The sequence below is a fragment of the Sinocyclocheilus anshuiensis genome, unplaced genomic scaffold, assembly GCF_001515605.1.
Source record: "Sinocyclocheilus anshuiensis isolate Anshui unplaced genomic scaffold, SAMN03320099.WGS_v1.1 scaffold959, whole genome shotgun sequence".
NCBI classification, from domain to species: domain Eukaryota; kingdom Metazoa; phylum Chordata; class Actinopteri; order Cypriniformes; family Cyprinidae; genus Sinocyclocheilus; species Sinocyclocheilus anshuiensis.
This window is the reverse complement of record NW_015542406.1, coordinates 1,118,342-1,143,672: the sequence shown is the minus strand read 5'-3', so window position 1 is coordinate 1,143,672 and position 25,331 is coordinate 1,118,342. Positions and strand designations below refer to the sequence as shown.

The 25,331-nt window shown below is 38.7% G+C and overlaps 2 protein-coding genes across 7 annotated transcripts in view; both read left to right on the top strand.

The window, feature by feature from the left end:
• Positions 1 to 12,035, top strand: part of LOC107693042 (myocyte-specific enhancer factor 2A-like) — a 95,642-nt gene extending 83,607 nt beyond the window's left edge. For 2 of the 6 annotated variants that reach the window (XM_016492284.1, XM_016492287.1), the window contains 4 exons: positions 2,826 to 3,010; positions 8,878 to 9,004; positions 9,235 to 9,358; positions 10,446 to 12,035. In XM_016492284.1, coding sequence (XP_016347770.1) covers positions 2,826 to 3,010; positions 8,878 to 9,004; positions 9,235 to 9,358; positions 10,446 to 10,809 — 800 coding nt within the window. In that variant the 3' untranslated portion in view covers positions 10,810 to 12,035. Of the gene's footprint in view, positions 1 to 2,822; positions 3,011 to 6,963; positions 6,994 to 8,877; positions 9,005 to 9,234; positions 9,359 to 10,445 lie in introns of all 6 variants that reach the window. The other 4 variants (XM_016492288.1, XM_016492286.1, XM_016492285.1 and 1 more) reach the window with 4 other exon arrangements.
• A 3,708-nt stretch (positions 12,036 to 15,743) lies between these two features.
• Positions 15,744 to 25,331, top strand: part of LOC107693040 (multiple C2 and transmembrane domain-containing protein 2-like) — a 55,211-nt gene continuing 45,623 nt past the window's right edge. The window contains exons 1-4 of the mRNA XM_016492282.1: positions 15,744 to 15,812; positions 21,503 to 22,208; positions 23,638 to 23,713; positions 23,857 to 23,958. Of these exons, the coding sequence (XP_016347768.1) occupies positions 21,546 to 22,208; positions 23,638 to 23,713; positions 23,857 to 23,958 (841 nt within the window). The 5' untranslated portion in view covers positions 15,744 to 15,812; positions 21,503 to 21,545. The remainder of the gene's footprint in view (positions 15,813 to 21,502; positions 22,209 to 23,637; positions 23,714 to 23,856; positions 23,959 to 25,331) is intronic.

Here is a 25,331-nt window from a genome sequence, read left to right as displayed (position 1 = left end):
AAGGTAATGATGACTTATAAATGGTTAGGACTTATCTGGTGCTTTATATCAAAACAGCCTTGCTTTGAAAAGAAACAAATGATTTGTTTTGTAAAAGCGGCTCATTATGTAACTATGCTCTCATAGGATCATGCATTACTCAGAGCTGAGCGAGAGAATTATTTTTTGAGGGTAAGCAGCATTGTTTAAGACAGAGACGTAATAAGGCTTTACTCTTCTGTATTTGTTGTTCATTTAGGAATTGTGACACTGGGTTCACTCTGTTTCGGTATGAGAGGATTCAGTGTGCGACTTACATAGAGCAAAGGGGTGGGGATGCTGGTTACAGCTCAGAATCAGAGCAGCTTATGTCTCAGTAGGGCCTCAGTTACACATTCCGCCTTTTTGAGAACAGGCACCTTTTTCAGAAACCGGGAGCATTTCAACATAATGATATCATCCTCCCTTTTTTGATCACTATCAGAGTAATGCACTGCCGCTGTGCTTTTTTACAGTAATTACAAGATATTTTCCGCCCTCTCACTACAGGTTCACACACTCCAGTGCTCATATTCATCTTATATTTCCTGTCAACTGAATAAACATTTACAGTACCAGCCAAAAATTAAGACACCTACTTGTTCTGCATTTAGTCATCAAAGTATTAGATATCAAATAGGCATCAAAGTATATATACAGTGGTGTGAAAAAGTGTTGGCCCCCTTCTAAAAACCTTCATTTAAAAACTGCATGTTGTGTTTACTTGTGTTATCTTTGACTAATATTTAAATTTGTTTGATGATCTGAAACATTAAAGTGTGACAAACATGCAAAAAAATAAGAAATCGGGAAGGGGGCCAACATTTTTTCATACCACTGTATATATATATATATATATATATATGCGTTTCTTTTTATATACAGCATGTATGAGTTCTAAGATTATATAATATAGATAATATAGTTGTAAATGTGTTATATATTACAAATGTAAATATAATAGAATTTATAAGTTACAATTATTCGATTTTTTTGAATTTGCATATTACATAATGAAAATCTAATTATGCAGTTCAATTATTTATCATGGTAAATATATATGTAAGTGCATTGAACATATATGTTTCTATTCTGCCTTATGCATGCATTATATATTTCTACTTCTACTTATGTTGAATTATTCCTCATTTTCTGTGTCACTTTACATAAAAGCATCTGCAAAATGAATAGGCTAAATGTTAATATTCTACTTGCTAAGTTTTGTGAAAGGTATTTATTATTCTCAGACAACTGATGAAACATCTGATGTAGTCCTCAAGTTTTTAATTACAGCTTTTGTTTGTTGATCCAAGTTAGATGGGTGATATTCATTGAGTTTTAGACACTAGAGAACACACCCAACTACATGAAGATTTAGCTTCAACTGAGATTCACTTGCAATCTGGTATTGAGGTAAGTTGCCTCGGTGACCTGGTGAGTAGTGAACTTGCACGGACATGTTATGGGTCCGGGTCTCGCTTGGGTCATTTCCTGAACCCACTTCTCTTGATTGTTTCCTGTCTCTTTTTGAGTATTTCTCTCTCTAGATATAGCCCAGAAATAAAAAGCGTATATTAAAAATTGAGCTGTGAGAATTACGTGTACGTGTCGCTCTCAGCAGAGGCGTGTTTTAACAGAGACACAGTAAGTGCATGTCTCTGCTCTCTGTCTCTCTGATGATGGCCTTCTCTCTCGCTGTCCCACAGCAAGCCCCCACAGGAAATGAGCATTGGGTGGGGGGCAGAAAAAGCCCCATGACTAACATTTAATCAAGCTGCTGTTATTGAGAAAAACACACGGAAATGATATTGCACTTTGCTGTATGCACAGTTCCAAGCAAATGGAAATGAAATGGACCTTTTCTGAAAACCAAAAGGCATCGCACTTGTTTGCCTGATGGCTGTTGTTGAGTTGCTCAGCATTTTTCATACTGACGAGAGAAAACAGAGAAACAGAGACCTTAGGGGTGATTGTGCGTTTGGGTTTGAACGTCAGCCAATTGTAATTCCTGTGTTTGTCTTTGGAGGTTACACATTGTGTGGGTAAATGACCCATGATTGTTAGAGAATATTTCAGATGGTTGTGTGAAGGAACTTGCTAACAATGTGGGCCAGCAGATGGTAGAAAGACATCTTTGTAAAGCTCTGACGTTCACATGACCAGAAACCAGAAACCCGCAATATATATAGTATACTGGTGTGAGGTTAGTCAGGTGCGGACTTGATGGATTAGCCTGTTCGTTCTCGTGTGATGACATCATTCGCGCACAAACTTTTCAGTATTTGTTGTTGATGTTCTGTAGACCGATGTTGGGTTCCTCTCATTGTGCTTTTTTGGGTCATTACGGCATGTGCTAACATTTAAACGTACCCCGTTTGCACTAGATTAGATAGCAGGAGAAAGTTCCCAATAAAAGTAGCTGTAGTTCGAAGTAGGAATGGCAAAGTACAGCAGATGTAAACATACCATTGACACCCCACCAAAGTTTTTAGATTTCTTCTCTAAAATGGTACTTTAATTGCCTTTAATAGCAGTGAATGGCTGCACTCAGTTGTAATGACTTTAGCCATTCCTTCTTAAAGAGCTCAAGTCACACTACATTTGTTAAACTGAATTGCTTTCCTCATCCTGGGACACACAAAGACAACTTTGACGCCATTGTACACCAACAGAACCAAAGGCTCATCAATTTCAAAATTTATGTTTTATTTTCGTAAATGTGCGGGATAATTACCAGTCTTATTAGAACTTTCCCAGAGGGTCGGGAACACTTAACGTTGCGTGCTATGAGATGCTACGACTGCCAGGAAACGGCTATGTTAACCCAAGGGGCTCACCGGGGCTTCTGGGTACACCCAGCGGGAACGGGCTTGGTAAAGTCATGCCTGCGAAGTCACCGCCGCCACCGGGGGGCAACATGGGCATGGGTAGCCGCAAGCCAGACTTGAGAGTCGTCATCCCCCCATCCAGCAAGGGCATGATGCCACCCCTGGTGAGTATGGAAGAATTGATTCTTCATGCATGCATCCATGAGATTGTTGCTTCAAAAAGATGCTTGAAAAAGATGTTGATCAGCACATGCACGCGCACACACACACACACACACACACACACACACACACACACACACACACGGGTTGAGCGAAATTATGGTCTTTACATCAGATCAGTGAAATTACACTAAAATAGTCTCAGAGCAGTCAGAAATCCAGGTACCCTCACTCCTTCTATTATTCATTTAGAAATTAGAGGGCCTCTCAAATGATTATAATTAAGGTGCAGAGAGCTCTGGCCACATTCAGCACCTGAGGCTACACCCATTAATGTCAGCCTCATTAATCACTCAAATATAAAATGGGAAGCAGAAAAAAAAGATTATTATTATTATGTTTAAATATGGTCAATAATTGGTTCGTTTCAACTGTAGAAGCCGCTCAGGTTTCTTCCGCAGCACTGCACGTGTACAGAATCTTGTTTGGTAAATAGCATTGAGGTTACGCAGGGCTCTCTTAGCTCAGCGTAAATATACATATGCATGCGAATGTATGGAACAGCACGCCAGCATCTGGAAGCGGTACAGTTTCTTACCCGCCATGAATCAAAACAAATACCACATGCCAAGCTCGTGGCATCTGAAGTCATCAGTAGTACGAAGCCCAGAGGATTATTCATTTGTGTATATTTGCGTATATGGCGAGTGTCCTTTCGTGTGCGTGTGTGAGAATGAACTGCATCAGACAGACTAAGGCAGGGCCTGTGAGTGTGCCTGCAGACAGGCTGTCATTAGAACATAATGGTATTAAATTAATCACATCACAGTGTGACAGAGTGGGGATGAAGGCTTAATCAGAAGCCCAGAGTGTGAGCCAGATAATATCTTGTCGCCCTTGTCGTATCTCCCCACTGTTATTGATTGAGTGCTGGTATTAAGACAGCACTGGCCCGACACTACTGAGAAGAAGGCTCAACGTCCTCGATACAGTACAACTCCACACTGTCAGCTGGCTTCAAACAAAGAGATATATGCACATTGTAAGAGACGAAAATTAACACCTTAAAATTCTCATTTGGGCCAAAAGTATTGCATAGAACTTTCAAGTACTGAATGAGAATATACAGTACATCGAGACAAACTGTGGATTACAGTGTTGACTAGCACATTGCACTTAAAAAGTAAGAGATATGATCTTGTTGGCAGTTTATTGTTTGTTTTTCCTCTATTGTTTGTTATCACCAATCTATTCTATTTTTAATGGTTATTACTTCCTGGATTTAATTTCTTTTCACACTTTATTGAATGTAATTGTTAAGTTTTATGTTTTGTTTAATTTAATATGCGTAATTGCAAAGGGATTTATTTTGCGAAATGAAAATAAATAAATAAATAAAACACTAGAATATACATAGAGAAAGAGAACAGGGAAAAATTTGGAGTGACATTACTATTGCCTGGCACACACACACACACACACACACACACACACACACACACACACACGGGTTGAGCGAAATTATGGTCTTTACATCAGATCAGTGAAATTACACTAAAATAGTCTCAGAGCAGTCAGAAATCCAGGTACCCTCACTCCTTCTATTATTCATTTAGAAATTAGAGGGCCTCTCAAATGATTATAATTAAGGTGCAGAGAGCTCTGGCCACATTCAGCACCTGAGGCTACACCCATTAATGTCAGCCTCATTAATCACTCAAATATAAAATGGGAAGCAGAAAAAAAAGATTATTATTATTATGTTTAAATATGGTCAATAATTGGTTCGTTTCAACTGTAGAAGCCGCTCAGGTTTCTTCCGCAGCACTGCACGTGTACAGAATCTTGTTTGGTAAATAGCATTGAGGTTACGCAGGGCTCTCTTAGCTCAGCGTAAATATACATATGCATGCGAATGTATGGAACAGCACGCCAGCATCTGGAAGCGGTACAGTTTCTTACCCGCCATGAATCAAAACAAATACCACATGCCAAGCTCGTGGCATCTGAAGTCATCAGTAGTACGAAGCCCAGAGGATTATTCATTTGTGTATATTTGCGTATATGGCGAGTGTCCTTTCGTGTGCGTGTGTGAGAATGAACTGCATCAGACAGACTAAGGCAGGGCCTGTGAGTGTGCCTGCAGACAGGCTGTCATTAGAACATAATGGTATTAAATTAATCACATCACAGTGTGACAGAGTGGGGATGAAGGCTTAATCAGAAGCCCAGAGTGTGAGCCAGATAATATCTTGTCGCCCTTGTCGTATCTCCCCACTGTTATTGATTGAGTGCTGGTATTAAGACAGCACTGGCCCGACACTACTGAGAAGAAGGCTCAACGTCCTCGATACAGTACAACTCCACACTGTCAGCTGGCTTCAAACAAAGAGATATATGCACATTGTAAGAGACGAAAATTAACACCTTAAAATTCTCATTTGGGCCAAAAGTATTGCATAGAACTTTCAAGTACTGAATGAGAATATACAGTACATCGAGACAAACTGTGGATTACAGTGTTGACTAGCACATTGCACTTAAAAAGTAAGAGATATGATCTTGTTGGCAGTTTATTGTTTGTTTTTCCTCTATTGTTTGTTATCACCAATCTATTCTATTTTTAATGGTTATTACTTCCTGGATTTAATTTCTTTTCACACTTTATTGAATGTAATTGTTAAGTTTTATGTTTTGTTTAATTTAATATGCGTAATTGCAAAGGGATTTATTTTGCGAAATGAAAATAAATAAATAAATAAAACACTAGAATATACATAGAGAAAGAGAACAGGGAAAAATTTGGAGTGACATTACTATTGCCTGGAAAAATAGTAGTATTTGTTCAAATATATACAGTACTGTGCAAAAGTCTGTATTTTCACCAACAAAAAATGGTTTTAAGTCAGTTATTTTTATGGTTTGCTGTAGTGTGTCAGTAGGAAATATCAGGTTACATTTCCAGACATTAATTTTGCCATTAATTGTAATAATTCAGTGAGATTTTTGTTTGCACAAGCAGTCTGACAACAGCCAGTGCTCCACACAGAGATCTGATCTCATCATCATCCAGTCTGTCTGGAATGACATGAAAAAACAGAACAAACTGAGACAGACTAAATCCAGAAGAACTGTGGCAACGTCTCCAAGATGCTTCAAGAAAATACTAGTGGCCTAAGACTTTTGCACAGTACTGTATATGAAAAATTATATATTTAAAAAATAATAAAATATATAATAATAAAAATAATAAAAAAATCTGGATACATATTATTTAAAATGTATTATTAAATTACAAATAAATATTTTTACATAAGTTAAAATTCATATATATGTTCATTTATTCTTATATTCTCGTGAGTTATCAGCTACATTTTCTACCTCTCATTTAGCCTAGTGTTTATTGTTCCCCTCTTGTAAATAATCAATTAAGGCAAGTGGAGGGCTCTGCCAATGGATGCAAAATGATTGATGGAGCTATTGGACACACAAGCTCATGTATAGATGAGTGTCTGAGGTGAAAGGTTAAGAACATCCTAGCTGTGAGGTCAAGCCCCTCAATGATTTTCTTTTCCTTCTAAGGACTTAAAAGAAAACCACTATTATTTCCTCTTACTCCACTATTACTCTCCCTTTGTTCAGCATTTTGCACTGGAAGTCGTCTTACATTTACCTAATTGCTGTGTCGGACAAACCACATGGCCATGAGGAATGAAAACATTGTGTATTTAGTGCCAACAAATTTGACTTTTCATTTGAATTTGACTCTGAATTTGAATTTCCAGTTTTATTGCAAGTAACCTGAGGCAGCGTTCGGTTCACGCTTCAGTCTCTGAATTTGAATAAGTTAGTTTAAAGGCACGTCCTGGTGAGAATGGTGGGTTGACCCTGCTGAGCTTTAGGTGTGACACCTGGCTCTATACTGACAACATCATCTGCTTTTTTCTGTTGGAAGCAGTCGGAGGAGGAAGAGATGGAGCTGGTGGTGAGTTTCACCGAATGCCTTGGGAAGGCTGATAAGCTTTTTAAAATCACACTTCTTTAACGAGCAGAGCCACACTTAGCTTAGAGAAATGACTCCACTGCTTGCGATGAAAATCGACTAAACCCAACATGAACTGGATGAACTTACGAGTGTTGTGCGGATGTCTGGTCTGCGTTGTGTGTGACTCACACTGCATGTTCTGAGCCTTTTTAAGGAAGTTTAAAAGACCCACAGTGTGTCCAGAAATGTATGTGTATGTGTTTGGGCTAAAGGAAGAGTGTTGTGGGTGTATTCGAAGAAAGGAGAATGATGAATTCCATAAAATCCCCAAAGATGCAATCATCAGTAATTATTTAATGTTCCCCTAAGATCTCACCAATAAACCTGGTATTAGTTTTAATATTGAAGCAACATAAAAGCGTGGATCAATCAAAGCAGAATGTTAAGAAACACAGTCCACATAAAACATGTTATTGCAGTCAACATATTTGAGCATTACCCAAATTCTTATTCTCTTGTGTTTCTTGTTTTTTTGGCCTGGGCTGTGATTGCTTTACTTATGATGATGTCGGTAAAATGGAGTTGAGTCCAAAACGATGTCATCAGTTGAGGAGAATGCCAAATGCTGTCAGAGAATATTTTCACTAGCAAGAGGAAACTAATGTGAATGCATTTTACAATACTGAAACAAATCCAGGTTAAATTAGTACTAATACAACTGTTCTGTAGAATCTGCATTACACTATTATTTATTTCTTAAAATAAAGTAAAACCTCTCTAATAATATTTTAAATAATTTAAATATTTTTTGAGACTGTACATAATGTTCCTCTCAAACTCAATGTAGATTGAATAGTCATCTACCCCAGCTAATGTAAAACTGAGCAAAATTGCACTGAATTGAATATACATCTCCAAGTTATTATATATTTTTTTCTCTGAGTGTGTGTGTGTGTGTGTGTGTGTGTGTGTGTGCACTGCATGTACACACGTTTGGCTTGGGGTGACTGTAATTTCACTGCATGCTGGATGCTTCTTGTAAAATACATTTTCGGATCCAGTAAATAAACTTAGATCTCTTTAATATCAGTAATATTAATATCAGTTGTTTCTCCTAAACAGCAGTGACATTAAATAGAGAGTTATTTAAGATGTTTTTAAGTCTACTGCCTCTGATTTTTCTCCTGAGAAAAAGACTAATTTATCTCACATCTCCCCAGAGTTTCAGAAGAGCCCACAACTCTGTCTCAAACTGTGCTCAGATTTAAATATGAACTCAAATATTTCTCAGCAAATTCTAACACATGTTCCTCATAATTGTATAACTCTTACTCAGTGTCAATAATTGTTTATTTTTATTTCTCTTAAGGTATTTTTGTAGAAACATCTTGATTTTAAACTGACATGTCCAATAAGTCCCACAGCTTTGAATAAGTAAGCTCTGAGCAATTTTTCCCATGGAAACGAAAGAGAGTTTTGTTTTCTTGTGTATGAATGTGTTTGTGGATTTCCCTATATCCATGTGCTTAAGTCAGGTTAATGCATATGCCTTACCAAAAATTAGCAGCGATCTTGTAGACAGTTGTGCCACATTTATTTATAGTCATTCTGTAGTGTCTTATATTTTATATTATATTTTCTTACATTGTCCAGGGGCTTCTGAATTAAAGCTGTTTAACTGACAGCAACCTGCAAAACAATTTGATTTCTAACTAGAATGAATCTGCAGCGCCTCTTATTGGTGCAAAATGGTATTTCCATATAATTTCCACCAAAATCACACTATTCTGATGACAGTGCTTCACATGGTTGGTTAGTGTGTGCATGTATGTCTATGATGGGATTTGTATCTCATTAAGTTTGTGTATTTGGCCCTTTGTACAGAACACCCAGAGGATAAGCAGTTCCCAGTCGACCCAGCCTCTGGCCACACCGGTGGTCTCTGTCACCACCCCGAGTCTGCCACCACAAGGCCTGGTCTACTCAGGCATGCCCACTGCCTACAACTCTGGTGAATATAAAAAGTCATTCTTTGCTTTGTAATGTATGCATTCATTCATGGTTTGATTTAATTTCATTCTTCTCTGAGTGGCTCAATAAACAAGAGTAAGACCCTACAATTAATGACATGATCCAGCTCCGAGCTCAGTGCATAACAAAAATATTCGAAATGCTTGACTGTGTGAGTGCAGAGGTGTTTGAGTGACTCATAAACTCTGTTGTTGTGTTGTTTTGCTCTAGAATACTCCCTGAGCAGTGCTGAGCTCTCCTCTCTGCAAGGCTTTGGCTCTCCAGGGCTCTCTATAGGCTCAATGTCGGCATGGCAACAGCATCAACTGGGCCAGGCAGCTCTCAGCTCGCTGGTGTGAGTAACATAGATGTGTGCAGTCCCACACAAAGCACACACACGCAGGTTTGCAGAACACTAACTAATGTGCCCAGGCATGAGGTCAAATGCATTCTTAGTTGCCATATGTTTTCATTAGATTTTTTTTCCCTCTAGAAAGTGTAATGGAAGGATGGATCGATGTCCATGCCATATTACACTCTAAAAATAAAATCATGTTTTGATTAATACTGAAGTGTTTTTGATGTCATAATATTAGAGACAAACCAGTGGCATGAGGTTAGGGTGGGACTGTCTGTTTTGCCACTTATTAATAGTTTAAGTCACTGTGCTTCTCAAGTAAATGTATCTTGTTTTAAAGATATTCAGTGAGAATTTTTTTTTTTTTGCAGCATGGAAGCACACAAATTAGACATTTCTTAGACTTTAGACATTAAAAATTAGACTTTTTTTTATGAAACTTATTTTAGAATTTGTAATTTAGATTTAGATTTTGAATGATTAAAAAATATAATGAATATTTATGTCATGATAATATTTATACAGATTTAAATACAAAAAAATTGATTGAGAAGAACATAAAAATGTAATGAATTTAATGAATCTTATCTGTCCTAAAAAGTTTGTTGTTTATAATGCATATGATTTAAATTTCTTTTTTATATAGATAGATAGATAGATTGATAGATAGAAAGTGGTATAGAAGGATATGCATTTATATAACTATCTGTCTGTGTAGTTTCTCTGTAATAGCAGAGTGCGTGACTCACAGACTAAAAAAACTAAAATGTTATGTTTCCAGAGCCTGTGAATGAAAGCTTATATTTAAACGCAGTGGTTGTGCCATCAAAACATTAGTGAACTGTTTTCGTCACATTCTGCCAGACATGCTCTTAATTAGATACCACCCTCTAAAATGATTCAGGTGCTGTTATTGCTGTAAGCACCATTGAGTAAACAGATGGAGGGTGGGATATTATTACTGGGCTATCTAGGTCTCTGTGTTAGCATCACATGGTAGCTGCTGAGTTGAGGAATTTCTGCAGTCCACAGACATAGTTTTATGCACTAATTTTTCATTTTGTAATTTCCTCTCTTTGTTCAGAGGTGGCGGTCACTTACCTCAGGGCTCAAATCTCTCCATCAACACCAGCCATAATATCAACATTAAATCCGAGCCCATCTCTCCTCCACGCGAGCGCATCACCCCGTCCGGCTTCCCACCCCAGCAGCAGCAGCAGCAGCAGCAGCAGCAGCAGCAGCAGCCTCTCTCCGGCCGTCACGACATGGGCCGCTCGCCTGCCGACAGCCTCAGCTCCTCCTGCTCCTCCTATGACGGAAGCGACCGAGAGGATCACCGGCCTGATTTCCACTCCCCACTCGGCCTGGGTCGACCCCCTGCCGCCGGGGCTGGAGAGAGGGAGAGCCCCACTGTCAAGCGCATGCGCATGGACACCTGGGTGACATAAAGCTGTCCCGAGCCTGACAGCCAGTCAGTCACACGCAGGGCTGGGCAGGGGGAAAGGGAGAGAGGAGTGACAGCAGGGAGGGTCATTATTGTTATTATTCTATTGTTATAATTTAACGTCATTTCACTTTTTTTGTAAGTAGGTAGATGGGGAAAGAAATCGAAAATGTCCTGACATATCGAAATTAAGCAGATGAGTGGAGAGAGAGAGAATCTCAAGTCAAGCAGTCAGAATGAACGGTGTACTCAAACAGGTGTTATCAGGTACTTGATGCAAATTGCATTGCGCGAGAGTCCAATGTATGAAGAAAACATTTTCGATTATTGTCGTCACTGGTGCAGTTTGACACTCGTAGCTGTTTTCGCTGTTGATTTTGCAAACAATCAAAGAAAGTTTAGGGGCGGCTTTCTGTCCGAAGGCTTCTGCCTGCTGGGCTCATGTATTAAACAATCTGTATCTTCACTCGCCCTTATATGAAGTATGTCACTTATTAATTTAATTAAAGGTATTTGATGATAGATTTGGATCAGTTTTACGGGGGAAGGCTTGTATCTAAAATGAGATCACATTTCACCTCAGTTAAGACATTAAGTGAAAGAAATGAAAATGTCTCTAAATTAATATCAATATGAATTTTCAATCCCTTTTAACAGCGTTTTTAACAAATGGGAAAAGAACAGGTAGCCCAGTCGATTTAAAGACGATAGCAAGTCATTGTACATTCATGCAGCTCCAACAACTCAATGGTAATGCAAGCCAAAGCCTCTATGTAATTTTCTCGTACTGTAGGTTGGGAATTTTCAGCATTTCTCTCTCGATGTTTGTTTCATATTAGTTCTGTCATAGTGTGCGTTGTTACAAACATTGGAAAACGAATAACATGCAAAGCAGATCTTGAAACGATATCTAAAGCCATGAACACTTGCTGTTCTGTTTGTAAATTAAAGATTTGAGCCAAACCTTTTTTTCTTTTGTTATGTACATAGCAACTTTAATATATATAACTTTTGGTGTAAGTACGTATGTATTGTACCTTCACCGGATTCAAGAAAAAAGTATATTTTTGTGGATTACTGCCAAGTTTACAAGGCGAGATCCTTATTAAGTAGAGTATTCACTGGTTAATATTTACTATTTTGTTAACTATACTGTACTTTCTTCAAGTCTGACTATTATTGGTAATATTCAAAGTGTTTTTTTTTCCCCCAATAAGGTCGTTTTTGGGTCGTTTACCCTTTAATGGTGGTGAATGTCTGTCAATAAGAAATTGTAACAACAGAGCTGTATGATTCAAGCTCAGCTGTCTTTATTTTGGTTTGTAAAGCGATACTCGTCATGCTAAGAACAAAAAATATGGATGCATTTCTTACAACTGTTTTGTGAGGGATTAGCCTGCAGCTGCTGAATACACTGCCTACTTTAACCCATCACGGCTTAGATGCACTATTCATTGAGATCCAGTACAAGACACATTTCTCTTTACAGACATTCCCCCAAGTTTGTATAAAAACTTAAGCTCATGTTACTAAATTCATTTCAGCCAAATCCCTCATATATTGTAAATACCATAACTTTAGGTAACCCTAATACACACATGCATACTATGTACAGAACACCTTTCCAGTTATGTTGTGAATTGGCTCATCTACAGATTTCCTAATGTAAAGGAGACACCTTAAGGAGGCATCAGTCGCAACGTTCTGTATTGCTGGACAAGAAGGGGCGCTGTAGCTCTCTCCGTCGTCAGGTTTTGCTCTCTGTGTGCATATCTCTTCACGTGTGGCTGTTTGTTTGTGTGGCACAAATGTCTGGTAGCAGTGGCCTCCGGCTTGCATCACACTTCACTGCCCCTCGGGTGGCAAAGCGTCAGGAGATTCAGCAGCTAAAGATGGAAGTACTAGACAATGCAAACTGACTTGGACATGATCTCTATAATGGATTGCACAAAAAAAGTTTGTATGTTCAAGTTTGCCATCGGACGCTTTCCTCTTTAGATTTGTTATGTATTCGGTCAGTGTGCGCATACCTCCCTGCCCTCTTGAGCAACTGGCAATAAGCTGATACTAATCTATGCAGTCCCCAACCCACACATAGCCAGGAACACAAAGCATTCACATTAAAAGTGGAATTTTTAAAGGGATTGTTTAACCAAATACGAGAGTTCTGTCATTTACACTGTCAGTTGCTCCAAACCTGTATGCATCTCCTTCTTCTGCTGAACACAAGAGACTTTTTTGAAGAATGTTTGTGACCAAACAGTTGATGGTCACCATACTGTTTATTTTCCATACTATGGAAGTCAATGGGGACCATCAACTGTTTGGTTACCCACATTCTTCAAAATATTTTATTTAAAAGTTTAACAGAAGAAAGAATTTCATACGGGTTTGGAATAACTTGAGGGTGAGTAAATGATGACAGATTTTTCATTTTGGGGTGAACTATCCCTTTAATAATAATAAATTGAGAGGAAAAAAATTAAATCATGCATATTATACTACCACATGTTCATTAATTGCACAATGTTGCCTAGTTCATGAATAAAGTGCTCTTTATAGAGCAGGTGAGAAAACGACTGTTAACCCTTTGTCCTTAAGTGCTTGCATATTTAAGAGATAGTTCACCCAAAAATGAAAATTCTGTCATTATTTACTCAGTAGTTCCAAACTTGTATGACTTTATTTAATTTTTGGAACACAAAAGATATTTTTACAATTATAGCATTGATATTAACTGAATGAAACATTCATCACAACTGGTTTTGAACAAGGTGACTGAATTCTGTCTTTTGTCTTTTTAGGTGAACTATCCTTCTATGGTTACGTACAAAGGCACACTGACTAAATATGAACTCCACAAGAGCCATGCAAACACTGCTTTAGGTATAGCTTTAGATTTAACCTCAGATGTGTACAAGCTTTGTTGTCTCAGCTGAATTGAAACGCCCATTAGAAAGTTTTATGATGTCTGTCGAAATCATTTAAAGTTGATCACAATCAAAGCTTTTCAGGTTAGACGAGCAATAATGCCAGCCCAGTGTTATGAAAGCACTGCGGGATTTTCAAACTGCAATGAATGCACACACAAACACTCAACATTAGTGCTTGATTAGGAATCAGGGAGTTTCTCAGCTACATGCACAATTAGAGCCTTATTCCAAAGAGTTGCTGGTGTTCGGAATCAAATATGATATCACTCATTACATTCTGACTTCATCAAAACAAAATCACCCTCACGTCAGGGGTTCCTATAAATGCACGGGAGAAATACATAAGAGATCTGAAGAGAGGAGGCTATTCCTTTGGTGCCGAGTGCTGTGTCACAAACTGTTGAATGTGAAAGGAAGGGATAAAGAGGAAACAACAATTGTTTGTTGCGTACTTTCTTTACTTTGCTGTGCAAGAGTACACTGCTTTGCTTTATGGCTTTTTCTAAATCAGAATTATGTATTTGGTAATTGTTTGTAGTTACTAGTTCACTTCAAGAAGCTGTTTGCGGTTTGGATGCTCAAACCGTTTGGCGGCACAAGCTGGACTTTGTTGCCATAACTGAAACAAGATTTGTTTCGAAAAGGGAAAAAAAAGAAAAAAAAAGAGTAAAACATGAGAGAGAACTTTAAGTTAATCTTCATTATACAATAAATATTCTAGTGAACTTTTTATTGAATGACTAAGATATTATGCTAGAGATTGTTGTACAAATTTGTATTCTGCATTCACTAAAGTAAAGATATTGGCTTTTATTGTGTAACATAGGTTCTCTCGCTTATTCTGTGCAAGCTGAAGTGAACAGTTCTCTGAATTTGAGTAGACTTTGTCCACATGTGAAGTCCCAAACATTAGAATCTGTCCGCTTTATTAAAAACCTTATTGTACCCTCAAATACTCACTCTATGTGCCTTCATACTGCATCTCTGAGAAACACACAGTCAGTGCACATGGAACTTCAGAATATAGATGTAAGTGACATAGGCCTATATAGTGATATATTTTGCCCATGATCTAGTTTATGAGTTTATAGACCAGAATATGGACATGCAAGAACAGTTATTTGAAATTCATTTTTATATACCGTTAAAAGTCATGGAATAGCTCTTTAAGTGTATTGGAATAGACTAAAACAACCTTCTGTACGTTTATGTGTGGGTCAGTGACAAATAAAAATGCCCAAGTTAAGGAAAGAAATTAAACAAACAAACAAAAATAAATAATGTGAATACTTTTTTTTATGTCAGCAAGTTTTAAGGTTTATGCAGTTTAAAGTAACATAAACATATAAAAAAATGTAATACATGTACATACATACACAGTACAACCATGGCAATACATTTGTTTTCTTCTTACATAAAACACCACAGTTTAGAGACAAAATCTTCAAATATTATATTATTAAATACAAATATTATTCTAACAAAATCGATTCACCGCTTGTTTTTAATGAAAATTAAAATAATGAATATTAAAGAGCTATCAAAAAAAAAAATCCAAATCACTTTTAACTCAATAAAAGAGAAAAGGAGCGTAAGCGTCACGTCATTGATCCACAGACATGCAATATGAAAAGCGGCCAGCAGGTGGCACTGAGTTTGCATGCAGCGCAGCCCAAACAAATGAATGGACATTGTCTGCACCATACAAAGTTTCAGGTTTATTCCCAAGAAACACTGCAAGGATAGAATTACTTCAGATACTGTATTTTAAGTCAAAATCACAACCATCCATACTATATAACAATTTATGGGTGTTCACTGACATTAAAGTATCTAGAAAATAATCTAGTAAACACAAAGCATTTAACGCTACATTGCATGCGAACTTCGAAACTCCGGTAACTGTTTCAAAAAGTCACCACCTCACCCTACTACAGAGACAAACCGGTCCAAGCAGAAAACTCTCCACAGACATCACAACTGCCACTTACTTACAGGTGGATGTGAACGTTCACTGCTGTTGTCAGTCGTGTCTTCTAGAAGAAAACACGTCCAGTAATTTATCTGGAAAAAGGTAAGAGTCTGAACTCTCTTGTCAAATGCATTACATAGTAACATAGTTTCTGCCAAAATATTTAACTCGCAGATTTTGTTACGACTGTCAATACATAATAAATTAGAACCAGGTCTATTTTTAGGTAACTATCGGGAGTAGGCTAATAGCGTTATTACACTTTATGTTGCTTTAAGTTTGTATATGGGTTAGAATGATTAACTTTGTTAAAGCGAATTGACCTAATGCTTTGAGCTGCTGAACATTACACCAACAAAAATGCAAAAACCTGTCCAACACACCTGCTTAAATAATGTACACATCACACCTCTTGAACAGTTTAATTTGTAGTAGCATTATATGGTGTGTGTGTGTGTGTGTGTGTGTATATATATATAGATATATATGCAGGTGCATCTCAATAAATTAGAATGTCATGGAAAAGTTCAAGTAATTCAACTCAAATTGTGAAACTCGTGTATGAAATAAATGCAATGCACACAGACTGAAGTAGTTTAAGTCTTTGGTTCTTTTAATTGTGATGATTTTGGCTCACATTTGACAAAAACTTTACGAATACTTCATAAGACCAATAAAAAAAACATTTTGCAGGTGTTTTGAGTTGATTAGCTGATTGGCATGTCACCATATTCTAATTTGTTGAGATAGTGAATTGGTGGGTTTTTGTTAAATGTGAGCCAAAATCATCACAATTAAAAGAACCAAAGACTTAAACTACTTCAGTCTGTGCGCATTTAATTTATTTAATACACAAGTTTCACAATTTGAGTTGAATTACTGAAATAAATGAAATTTTCCATGACATTCTAATTTATTGAGATGCACCTGTATATATATATATACTTGACTTGACTTGTATAGCCTATTTACATTTGTTTTGTCCATTTTACTGGCTAACATCAAATTATTCTTGCGGAATCTGCTGCTGCTGAATTTATTTAGGCAAATCTATTACTTCCTGAGGATGTTACGTAATAGATTGCTTTATAAAGTTTGCACATGAAACATACTTTAATAAAAACATGTCCTCAATCTCTTGATTTGATCAGTTTCAATAGTTAATAAATGTTTACTTTATCTGAGTGTATTAAAAAGTAGCAGTAATTACCCAAGCACATATTTGGCATAAACTTCCAAACATCACTATGATCAATTCTGTGTTTGATGATCTAGACATGGAAAGCATGTCATAGTGGTCTGCATTGTCATGTGATAATCTTCAGATTTAGTCTATTATGCCTACATTTATATAACAAATTAGCATAAAGACCTTTCAGCTCAGTGAAAAAAAAAAGTTTAGCAGTGTGACCAGTTCTCGAGAAACTTCACAGTTCCACAACAAATATGGCCTCATTGTCTGCGATGTGGCAATGTAATCAGCACATTTTCTGCATACTTTGCAGTAGCAGGCCATTGTACTCTACACGCACTGTTTCATGTCAAAGTGTAAACGCTTGACATTATCTGTGTTTTTGGCAATTTAATATGTAATACAACAGGGATGACCAGTCCTGCTTCTGGAGGGTCATTAACCAGCAGAATTTAGCTACAATCCCATATAAACACACCAGAACCAGCTATTTAAGGTCTTCAGGCTTACTACAACTTACTCAACTAGTGTTGGGGCAAGTTGGAGCCAAACTGCAGGATGCTGGCCCTCCAGGGGCAAGATTGAACACCCATTAATCTACAGCATCTGGTTGAATGCTCAGAAATCAGCTCAAGATATTAGGAATGCAAAAAGAAAGCTAAGAATGAAGGTCCCCTTCAGTTTAACACCATGCAATCATTTACAAACAGAAGTAGTACCTATTCTTTGCCAAAAAGTTAGCATCAGTCGCTAATGAAATTTTATAGAATGATGTCTCTCCAAACTATTATGCTAATACTATTTATGATTTCCATACTATTTGTATACTATTTATGCTTTCCAGGAACTCTGGGGACTTACATAAAGTACATACCATGCAATCATAGTATGTAAGAGAATAGAAAAAAATGTTATATGTATTTAAATATGAACTTAATAAGTAGATTAAAAACTTGAAAGTAATATACATCTAGATGGAATAAGCAGTAGATTTATGTACAGATGTGCACATTATGTGTACTACATATACATGTTGTCAGGATTATGGACCTGTTTTGCCCCTGTTTCTGTTTCAGTGTTCCCTTATTTGATCATGTTCCTGTTCTCGTTGTCTCATTATTAGTTGATTCCCCGCACCTGTCTGTCCCTCGTTAAGTTTAGTATAAATGTGTAGTCTGCCTCATGTTTCCTTGTCGGGTCTTGAATGTCTTCCTTGTGTTCCGTGTCTCCTGTTGCATTATTAAAGACTCTTGTTTTTGTGAAATCTCCACATCTCCTCGTTTCTTTGTGCCCATGCTCCAGTGTATTGTGACAGAAGACCCGACCGAAACAGTTACCTTCGTGTGTCTACCCTCCGTTTTTGTTTCCGTTTTTTCTCTCAGTGTTTTGTTTCCGTTGTGTTTACCATGGAACCCCTCTCCCGTCTGAAGTACCTCCTCCTCCTGCTGGAGCAGGGGGAGAGATCGCTCGAGGGCCATACTAGACTGTTCCTGGTCCTCGCTGCTCTAACCAGCTACCAGAAAAAGAGCGTAAGCGTCACGTCATTGATCCACAGACATGCAACGTGCCCGCGACGCGCTAGGTGCGTTTTACAACGCTAGTTTAAACATCTTGTGCAGAGCGCTGTCGTCCGAAGATGGTCCTCGAGCGAATTTTGCCGCCTTTGTGGAGTGGACACTGGCGAGACCGGAGTGCCACTCCGGACCCAGTGCTCAGCCCACCATCTCCCCGCTGCGCGGAGCTCATGCCCGAGCCCACTGCTGACGGAGAGCCATCGCCGCATGGAGCGACAGAGCTGAGGATCGCCGCAGAGCCAGAGCTGCTGATGACGTCAGTCAAGGTGTGTGAGCCGGCAACAACGCCCTCCACGAGGGAGAAAGCAGTGCACTGTGTGAGCGCAGAGAGGAGCTCCGCCCCCTGCACCGCGGCTGAGGGTGAGCTGAGTATGGCGCGGTGAATGTGCCACACCAAAGAGGAGAGGGCTCCAGTCCCCGAATCCAGTGCAGAGCACCCTCCAGTGCCCGCTCCTAGAAAGCGCCCGTCAGTGCCCGCTATCGATGAGCCCGCGCAATGCTGAGCGACTGAGCGGAGGATCGCCCCGGAAGTAGAGCCCAAGCCGTCAGACAAGGTGCGAGAGCCGGCGACAATGCCCGCCACGAGGGAGAAAGCCGTGGACGGTGTGAGCGCGGAGAGGAGCTCCACCCCCTGTACCGCGGCTGAGGGTGAGCTGTGTATGGTGCGGCGACTGTGCCACACCGAAGAGGAGAGGGCTCCCGTTCCTAAGTTCTGGCCTGAAGGCCCGGAGGCTCACAAATGGAGCAGGTGCACTTCTGGCAACATTTAACTCTAATTCCCGCATCTTTATCTGCGTCTCTGCCTCAATCTCCCATCTGCGGATTTTTAGACGCAATTCTCTCTCTGCCTGACGTTCCTCTGCCGACTCGCGCCAAGCGGACCTTCAGTCGCGCATCACCTCCAGACTCAGCCGAGGCCGGAGAAAAAGGTTCAAAGGGCGGCAGAACAGCCTTAGCTTCAGAACCCTCCACCTCGGCAGTTCTGCTCTGCTCCTCCTCCCCAAACTCAGGGCGGACGTCAGAGGCAAGAGAACCATCCTCACTCGCTTCAGGCAAAACCAGAACACCCAGCTCCACCAGTTTCTTCAACACAATGCTCTTAATCTCTCTCTTGAGCTGCTGCCTCGAAACGGAAATTCGATAATGAGCCACAATACTAATTAAATCATCTTTTCGACATTTATCGAGCTGCTCCAAAGTAGGTACATTAATGAACGCCTCTAAATCAAAGTCTGCCATACTTGCATCGGCCAATCACCATAAGACCAAAAAAATACCCTGATGCACCACTAACCAGGTGTATGGTCACTCCGCCGTCAACACCAGCAATAATAAATGTCCCTGGACATAAAAAATGATCCCGGACGAGCCCCCATTAAATGTTACGATCTTTAAAGATCTAGGAGTTGTATTATAACACTTAAAAAATTAATTATTGCTGGGTGGATTGAACCAGGCAGAAAAGTGACCATAAACACACGAATGAAGCTCAAGTAACAATTTATTACATTAAGCCGAAGCCACAAGAAAAATGCTTATGTGATGTGCTATTTACAATTGCTGAAATGAAAATAATAATAAAGAAAATTAACAAAAATGGAAGCAAGGAAGGTTATCACAAAAACAATATAGGAAAAAGGAACTTGAGTGGCGCCCAAATCAAAGAAAACAAAATAAAACCAAATGATTCCCATAAAGCTCCCCAAGTCCTCTAGCCTAACTAACAAAAGAAAAATGTAGAAAAGAAATCGAAGTCTTCAGCGTATCGACACTCTAAATGTCCTACTCTTACCACTAAAAGCCAAATTACAAGGGGGGCGCACACCGCTTTCCTAATGTGTCTAAACACTCATCGTTACTACGTGCAAAGTGTATATCGCACGATATGCTTACCTGTTCTTTGTTCCCTAATTAAGGAATAAACGAATAAACAAATACACAGCAAGTGCTAGACACACAGCATTAAAGAGTAGGATACAAAAACTAATCTCAGCAAACCAAAACACACACACAAACACACCGCCGCCACACGAGGTTCGCGGGAGGACCTTTTAAACCGGCAGGGCGACAGCAGATTGGGCACAGAGGGCGACGTCACAATTATGACTGGCAGGCGACACGTCCAACCAGGAACCTAAGAGCGAGGCAGCAGAGAAAAGACAAGAGAGGGAGGGAAGGAAGAAACACACACATACGCATAGCACGTAACAGTTCCCTTATTTGATCATGTTCCTGTTCTCGTTGTCTCATTATTAGTTGATTCCCCGCACCTGTCTGTCCCTCGTTAAGTTTAGTATAAATGTGTAGTCTGCCTCATGTTTCCTTGTCGGGTCTTGAATGTCTTCCTTGTGTTCCGTGTCTCCTGTTGCATTATTAAAGACTCTTGTTTTTGTGAAATCTCCACGTCTCCTCGTTTCTTCATGCCCGTGCTCCAGCGTATTGTGACACATGTACTGTATATATGTTTTTGAAAGTCTCTTATGCTCACCAAGGCTGCATTTTTTTTGAAACAGTAAAACCAATATTTGCAATATATTTAAAAATTTAAATAACTGTTTACTATTTTAATGATTTATAATGTAATTTATTCATGTGATGACAGCTGGATTTTCAGCAGCCATTACTCCAGTCTTCAGTGTCACACGATTCTTCAGAGATTATGATTGATGCTGATTTGGTGCTCAAGAAACATTTATTATTTTTATCAGTGTTTAAAAAGTTGTGCTGCTTAATATTTTTTTTGTGGAAAACAAGATAACCTAATCTTTTATGGGTTCTTGAATACAAAGGTAAAAGAAAACTGCATTTACAGTATTTGACATAGAACTCTTTTGTAACATTATAAATGTCTTTAATGTCAATATTGATCAATTTAATGTCTTAGTTGAATCATATTAATTTCAAATATATATATATATAAACAACAGTGTACAGTGTAAGTTCACATTTTTTTACTTGTTTTACTTTGTTTAAACCGTTTTTCTCAAATTGATACTTTTTCCCCTCTATTATCTTTTGTCTGACAGTTGTTTTAATTTTAGCTGAAGTGCAGTTTCATCTGCAATCACGATGGAGCAAAAGAAGAAAGTCTGGCCCAATCTCCGTGAGAGAGCCAAACCCAATTTAATTCTGAAGATCGGAAAGAAGGGTCTGGGGAAGAAGAAAAAGACCCCTCTTATATACAGGAGGAGTATGTCAGTACCAGACCTCAGGATTAATCCCAGTGCCATGCTGGATTTGCAGGATGATTCCAGGACACCAGGTCAAGACTCCGTCTTCTTTGGAAACATGGAGGGTTCATGTGACTTGGATGAAGCAGCAAGTGAAACCTCCAGTACTGCCTTATCTGAGCAGTTAAGTGTCGCTGATGTGCCATACTCCTGCAGCCCCGCACCATCAGAGAGATCAGTTCCTGTTGACTTTCCAGTTTTATTGGAAACTGATAAGCGGCAAAGAGCCACGACGTGGTACATAGATGATTTAGATGCAGTGACTGGACCTGTATATCCACCTACAGAAAGACAGATGGCACCTGAAAGAAAATCGCCTGGTCAGAGACCAAAAGACCCCACAGATAGAGTGGCTGCAGCCCTTAGTAGAGCTGGTGCTGGAAGACAGACGCCTCCTGCACAAGAGTCAGTCAGCAGTACTCCACCTGAGGAGAAATGTCCTACCGAGCACCAGCCATCCTCTCCAGTGGATATGTTCATTGCAGGGTCGGCTGAGGACATGGCAAGTCTCACAAAGTTTTGTTTTTAAGTATTATCACTACATAAATATGCACTATCATTCAAAAGTTTGGGCTCAGCCATAGAGTTTCTTACAGTTACAAAATATTTCTATTTCAATTAAATGCTGTCCTTTTGAAAACACTCGCACAAAATTAGCAGCAACTTGGCTTTGTTAACTTCAGGCCATGTTTTATTAGTTTATATTGATTGGCCATTGTGAGTTTTTAATTTTAATATTTTATTGTTCATAGATTTAGATCATTTAATTAATTCTTAATAAATCTTTTTTATTGTACACGGTGAAACACCTTGGTCAGCATTCATGTTGTTTTAAGCTGCTATTCAAATTAAAATGCCCTTGACCTTGACCAAATACATGCAGCCTTGGTGAGCATAAGAGACTTGATGAATAAATCTTTCTGAGCTCAAACATTTAAACAGTAGTGAATATAATACTCAGGTGGTGTGCTTTTTGAACAAAATGGTGCCAGGTGGAGATTATATGTATGGTTATAATGTCTTCTGTAAATTTCTGTACAGATCTGGTAAATAACGTGTACAGATGTACATATATTAAAATATATTAGGCAATTAATCAGCCTAGCCAATCACTAGAAATTTCTGTTTTAGAAAATACACCTATATTTACAAAAGTAAAACAACAACAACAACAATAATAATAATGTTGTTGTTGAATCAAGCAATTCAGGACAATTGCTGAATTCAAATACACAATTTAATACAGCGGTGGCCAAAATTGTTAGAACACTTGGCATATTTAAGAGGTTTTTGTTGAATTGGCCATTACAATACCCATAAAACAAATTACCTACGATGGAAGGAATCTGCTGGAATATCGAAAATTATGGACTGGGCCCCTCAAAGTCTGGACCTCAACCCCATCGAGCAAATTTGGGGCGAGTTGGAAAATAAACTGGACAGATCTATTGTACATTCAAAGGAAAGCCTTTGGCTTGAGTTGCAGAAGGCATGGGATAACATTAGTGTTGAGGTTCTCAGGAAATATATTGACACTATGCCAGAGACGTGCTGCTGTAATTGCTGCAAACAGCGGACATACCAAATATTAAAGTTAAAAGTGGATCAAATCAGTACGACTCGCTTCATCTGATATTTGTTGTGCTCAGAGCAACCATCGGCATGTTTCATGAACATTATGAAATGAAATCATGTTTTGGAGGCAAAAAAAAGGTCAATATTTTCAGATCTGTGCAGGCATTCTAACAATTTTGGCCACCACTGTAAATTATTTCAGAATACAGCTTTTATAAATAAATATCTCTTATTAAGGACTTTCAGTATTATTTTATTTGACATGAAAAAGAAATACATGCTGCCAAATTCTGAATTTACCAACTGTAGACAATAATGCATGATTTATGGATGACAAACATTAATCTCTTTCTCAGGACATTCCCAATGAAACCAGTGACTTTGATACACTTGCAGAACAAGAACGAAACGTGAGTATTTTAATAAGAGGAAGTGTTGGCTTGAAGACAGAAGAAAATTAAAACACAGTGTAGTATTTCTTCAAGTACTTCACTCCAGAATAGTCATAATCATAATTATCATCCAACACTGACTAGGCCTAAGTCTTTTGCTCTCTACTTGTCAGTTCCCAGCAGAATTAAATGACAGTCAAAGTGCTTCAGCACAGCAGAAGTTCCAGTATCTCCTCACCATCAACCTAAAGAAAGGCAAAAACCTGGTTATCAGAGACCGCTCAGGTACTGACCTCTGACTAATACAGATATTTAAACTATGATGATGCTGGGTGGTGTGGTTTACTCTAGGCATTGCATTGACTTTATTTGCATAATTAGACTACATTCCTGTAATTATAAATGAATGAGTAATGTTATTAGTAGATCATAACAAACGTCTTAATCAGTTCTAAAAATCCTGATTTTAAAATCTTTTTATAGATTGGTATTGAAACTGTATAAGCCACCCCCTTATGTTTTGACTGGTTTGGCATCAGATGGAATGATTCATGCATTGAGAGACTTGTCTTACTTTGAGGGACTTGTTCTATTCAACTGGCTCCTAAAATTAAATGTCTCTTTACATGCAGCTTGATGTTGTTCTACAGAAAGTTTCTGATGGTCTATCTAGTCTTGAAAGTGTATGTATACTCTTGGCTCTGGGAGCCTACACAGAACAGTGACATGTTGCATCACCCTGAAAGGTGCCATGCTTTTTGATTAGCTTTTCTCTTTTTGTGTCGTCTTCCTGAGGACCATTGAGTTCTTGATAAAAGTCCAAAAAGTCTTGTTGAACTTGTTTTAATGTAGAATATTCAAGGTTTAGTATGTGGCATTGAATCATATTATTTCTTGCGGGTCAGCCTGGGCCTGGAAGATTGGATAACATCTCTGCCTATGCTGTCTGTATTAATTTCCTTTCTGAGATACTTTACATTACTCACTTTTATGCAAAGTGATTTACAAATAAGGAATGCTTCAACAAAGATGATTCATTTTAGGACTAAAGTACCATGAAAAGCGTCACAATACAAATTTCCAGAATTGCTCAAACAGTATAAAAGCATGGGGTCAGTAAGATTTCAATTTTTCCTTTCTCTTTGGAGTGTTACAAGCTCTTGGTGCATAAATAAGATCTGTAAAGTTGCAAAGACTAAAGTCTCAAATCCAAAGAGATATTCTTTATAAAAGTTCAGAGTCAATCACGCCTACCTAAAACGGCTCGTTCTAACATGCCCCCACATATCTACCTCACTATGTGGGAAGATTTGCATAATGCCGCCCAAATGTTCACGCAAAGAAAGAAGGCGTAACTTTTATTCTCACTGTAGTATTGTGCTTCGTTGTGAAAGCGAAACTACTTTGTTTGGTCTTCCAAAATAGGACAATATCTGCTTCGTCATGCCTAGAGCTGATCTGTGCTGGTCACTGAGGGAATACATCAACTTAGTGCTGTGGATTGCCTGATCGGCTTTCACCGTGGACGAAGCGGAGTCCTGCCTGGGGTCGTCACATGTGGTTGCCGCTCCTTCGTCGAATCTGCCGGCTGCGCCGTTCTCAACCCCGCCGCCTCTGCTCACTCTAGCCCGGCCTCAGCTCACGCTAAGCCGGGGCTT